Source organism: Pinus tabuliformis, chromosome Q (genome assembly GCF_031772625.1).
Source record: "Pinus tabuliformis cultivar Carrire ecotype Pingquan chromosome Q, CPIR1, whole genome shotgun sequence".
NCBI lineage: Eukaryota > Viridiplantae > Streptophyta > Pinopsida > Pinales > Pinaceae > Pinus > Pinus tabuliformis.
The window spans coordinates 1,129,718,072-1,129,722,788 of record NC_142296.1 but is presented as its reverse complement, the minus strand read 5'-3'; the positions used below and the strand labels follow the sequence as shown (position 1 = coordinate 1,129,722,788).

Genomic DNA, 4,717 nt, shown 5'->3' with positions numbered 1-4,717 from the left:
GAATACTCTCAGAGTTCTCCTGAACTTGACTAACAAACTCTTTAATACTAATTCTTGATGCAGCAATTAAATGAAAAGGAGCTAAATCACTATAGACTTCAGAGGGTGTTATATCTGGTAAAGCCCATCTTGCAAAAGGCTGAAATTCCTCATAAGTAAGTTCAGCAGAGTTTAAGGTTCTACTTGAACTATTTTCAAACATTTCTTTAAGAGGATTTTCTTTTGGATGTGAATCTTCTTCAAGCTCTCTAAATGAAACAGACTTTCTGAATGGCTCCATTCTCACTTAAAACAATATAGATCTGAGTACCAACCTTTTAGAACCAGACGTTACTGGCTCTGATACCAATTTCCAGCAGGGGCTCCTGTCACGAGCTTGCTCTTTCTCTGTGTCTCTTTGTATTTCTCTGGTAGCCAACTCCTGATGAACCAATGACGAACCTACCTGGATCTTTCACACTCTGACGCAATTTCCAACAGGGGCTCCTGTCACGAGCTTGCTCTTTCTCTGTGTCTCTTCGTATTTCTCTGGTAGCCAACTCCTGATGAACCAGTGACGAACCTACTTGGATCTTTCACACTCTGACGACCTCAACAGCGGCATCCACGCCTTCAAATGGCCTTGGTGTCCCTTCGATCTTTTGGCGAACCTCCTGCGAACTTGGGATGAAAGCACAGAGAAAACTACTACCACAGCGGACTACATAATTTTCAACTCTATATTATTTATAACTATAATTATTATTGTAATATTTTCATAATATTACATATATCTCTTATCCAACTCATACCTATCATATCTTCATAACATATATTTTATATATATATATATAGATACACACTCCATACAATCTCACTTTAATATCTACACAATCTTTACCTCTTATACTTTTATATATATTATTTTCATGTCACATATACCTATAATATATTTTCTCTTTATATCATATATATATACCTTATCCAACTTATGCCTTGTACTTTTATATATATTACTTCCATATATCTATCATATATTTTCTCTTTATATCATATATATATATATATATATATGCCTTATCCGGCTTATGCTTTATTTCAATGCCATCTCACCTTTATTATCTTCACATAATCTTAAACAATATACTTTTTATATATATTATTTTTGTAATATCACACATATACCTTGCCTTACATATACCTTAACCCAACACAACATTACATATACCTTATATTGCAAGTCAAATGCCCTTTATCAATATTATTTTCATAATGTCACATATATACCTTGCCTTAATATAGCTTATACATACATATATACATATATATACACACTGCATACAATCTCACTTTAATATCTTCACATAATCTTAATCTCTTATACTTTATATATATTATTTTCATGTCACATATACCTATAATATATTTTCTTTTTATATCATATATATATATACCTTATCCAACTTATGCCTTGTACTTTTATATATATTATTTTCATATGTCACATATACCTATCATATATTTCACATAATCTTAATCTCTTATACTTTATATATATTATTTTCATGTCACATATACCTATAATATATTTTCTTTTTATATTATATATATATACCTTATCCAACTTATGCCTTGTACTTATGTATATATTATTTTCATATGTCACATATACCTATCATATACTTTCTCTTCTCTTTATATTATATATACCTTATCCAACTTATGCCTAATACTTTATTTCAATGCCATCTCACTTTTATTATCTTCACATAATTTTAAACAATATACTTTTTATAATCTTCACAAAATCTTAAACCACATACTTTTTATATATTATACAACGTACTTTTTATATATATTATACAACATACTACAAATACCCTACCTTACATATACCTTATCCCAACACAACATTACACATATATCTTATCAACATTACACATATATCTTACACATATATCTTATATGACAAGTCAAATGCCTTTATCAATATTATTTTCATAATGTCACATATATATAACTTGCCTTACATATACCTTATCCCAAGTCAAATCTCCTTTATCATATATATAACTTGCCTTACATATACCTTATCCCAAGTCAAATGTCCTCCCAAGTCAAATCTCCTTTATCATATATATGTGGATGGTAAATCATATAGCCCACTCACATATCTACCATGTTTAAACTATAGATTCCAGACCCAACCCCCATATTTAGCCCACCTGCCATGTTAATTATAGATTATTCCTTGCCAACCATGCTAAAATATTATCTGGGCCAACCCTGTTAATATATCAACTTGCATAACCCTATAGACATCTTCTGTACATAACCCACCTAAATGCCCTGACCCCATCAACAACCCGGCTTAAATGTTAAAATGAAATGCTCTGACCCCACCAACATCCCAATTTTCGTCTTCAAATTGAATCCATAAACCCATCAATCTCAATTCGTGGATCAATCTCAATTTGTCCACATGTGACGTGCAAGACAAGTCTTCAAAACTGCAAACAAGTCAAAAAAAATACAAGATGCTCTTCAAAATTTTAACTCACCAAAACCTACAAAGACAGCTTCGATTCCCACTAGTTGTAAACCTACAATGACAGCTTAGATGCCCTCTTGACGTAAACCTCTTAAGCCAGATAAGAATATCACGGTCAGAAGCCTCGTTTCATATTTTAATCTTAAAATGAATAGACAACACACATTGGCCAAATTTTGTAGGATCACAGATTGTATTCAAGCACAGTGATTACAAGTGAGTGCATCACATCATAACATCCATTGCATTTAGAATACTAAATTGAACACTTTTTATTCAAAATTCAAGAGACGAACGGCACTAATTAGAGGTGAACACATCACGCTCCATATAATAACATCCATGGGAACAATGCAAATTTACCACATTGAAACAGAAAATATTTATTCAAGTGACAAACACATCCTGTTACAAAAGGAAATATATCATCCTACGCCACAACCCTCCCCAACACAGTATGAAAAATTGGACTATATGCCCAACTATATTTATTGAAAAACATATCATCCATTCAAGTGAGACACACATCCTGTTACAAAAGGAAATATATCACCCTACGCCACAACCCTCCCCAACACAATTACAAATTGGACTCTATGCCCAAGTATATTTATTGAAAAACATATCATCCTAAGCTACAACCCTCCCCCAACGCAAAAGATATTAAACTGCACTACACCCACTTTATTGTTGATTCCAATCTAAATACTAGACTCAATACTTGCAGTAGAACCGTCTTGATTGACAGCGGTAGATTCTGACTGACATGAAGAAGCTTGACAAGATAGAAGACAATGAAGCCAGAACAATGTGCATCTCTCAACCTTCCTGCATTTCACATTTGAGAAGCTTCTTTTCCTTTTCGGTCAATTGCAAACAGCCATTTTCTTCACTTTCCTCTTCCCAAGCAAGCAATGGCAGAGTAGACCTGGGAGACTCGTCAGTGGCCATTCTGTATGTATGATATACAACACTGCTCTTTCCTGTGAGCTCTTGATCACTTGTCATGTCACAGATATATCCCTGTGGCCAAACTGGCCTGGTCCATGAAGAATGCCCGTTGCCCACACTGGCATGAACTGAGATGGAGAATACCATAGGCCTGAAACAGCTTAATACCCTCTCCACCAGTGCTTCAAGGTCACAATCCTTGGGATTGTAGCCCATTGCCTCAAAACTTGCATAACTGAAACCATCCTCAGGCGTTACATGAATAGTGGAAATAGCTGCTCCTTCAAGAGCATTCATGGAATACCCACATGGATCAAACTGAAAGTCACAAATCTTAGACTCAGGAAGAATATCGCTTATTCCAGAATTAAGTGTAATCTCCATTGCAGAGTTGGAGGTATCCTTGTAAAAGACAGACGCCTGTTTGCGGTCCAGTTGTGTCATGCACATCTCTAATGTATAAACGGGAGGAGCATTTCCCTCAAATGAAGTATCCACAGCACTAGCAGAGTAGACATGCCAATTATACCCTTTCCCAGAATCCCCCATCACATATGCCTTGCCTCCAGAACCAAGCTTTCCAAAGTATTTATCCAAGTAAGATATTTCCTCGCCGAAGCTGCGATGAGGAAATGGCTGGACTCCAGCAAAGATAAATGTCCCTCGAGTGTATTTAACATTTTTGACAGAGAGAGACAACTTGCTTGCGTTCTTCAGAATCAGAGGAATGGAAAGAAGAAGCTTTGTAGTCCCACAAGTCTTCAGAACAAGCTTATACGGATAAACAAACAGACTCGATTCAGACAGGACATATGAATCGAGATGCTCATTAGAGAGCTCAGAAACAATTGTGCATTGTGCCGCATCCAGCATTTCATCCAAATCAGCTCGAGTGAGTGCCCTCAAACCCCTTCCTTCTGGATCATTAAAAATTGAAGGTGCAAAGAACTCGACCTCTAGTCGCTTTTCAAATCCTTCAAACCCAATTGCAGTCATGGGAACAACAGAATCTCCACAGGCCACACCCATTTTCAAATGCAAACAAAATGTTACAGCCTATGCAGCTCACAGATATAGAAGAAAAAAACAGACTATGAAAGAAATTCCTAAAGCGTTGGGGGAAAAATAGCCACTCCAGAGGAGTGGGGAGCCAATCTAACAGCCGTGTAGCGAAGCTGCAGATCAGCTCCTAGCAGGATGACTGAACTTATTGAAAAACACCTAAACCTACAATTC

At 35.7% G+C, this 4,717-nt stretch overlaps 1 protein-coding gene across 1 annotated transcript; it reads right to left on the bottom strand.

Moving 5' to 3' along the window:
* Nucleotides 1-2,988: 2,988 nt before the first annotated feature.
* Nucleotides 2,989-4,510, bottom strand: LOC149223514 (S-adenosylmethionine decarboxylase proenzyme-like). Its single transcript, XM_089385849.1, has one exon. The coding sequence runs from the start codon at nt 4,508-4,510 to the stop codon at nt 3,350-3,352; it is 1,161 nt and encodes a 386-aa protein (XP_089241975.1). The 3' UTR covers nt 2,989-3,349.
* Between the last annotated feature and the right edge of the window lie 207 nt (nt 4,511-4,717).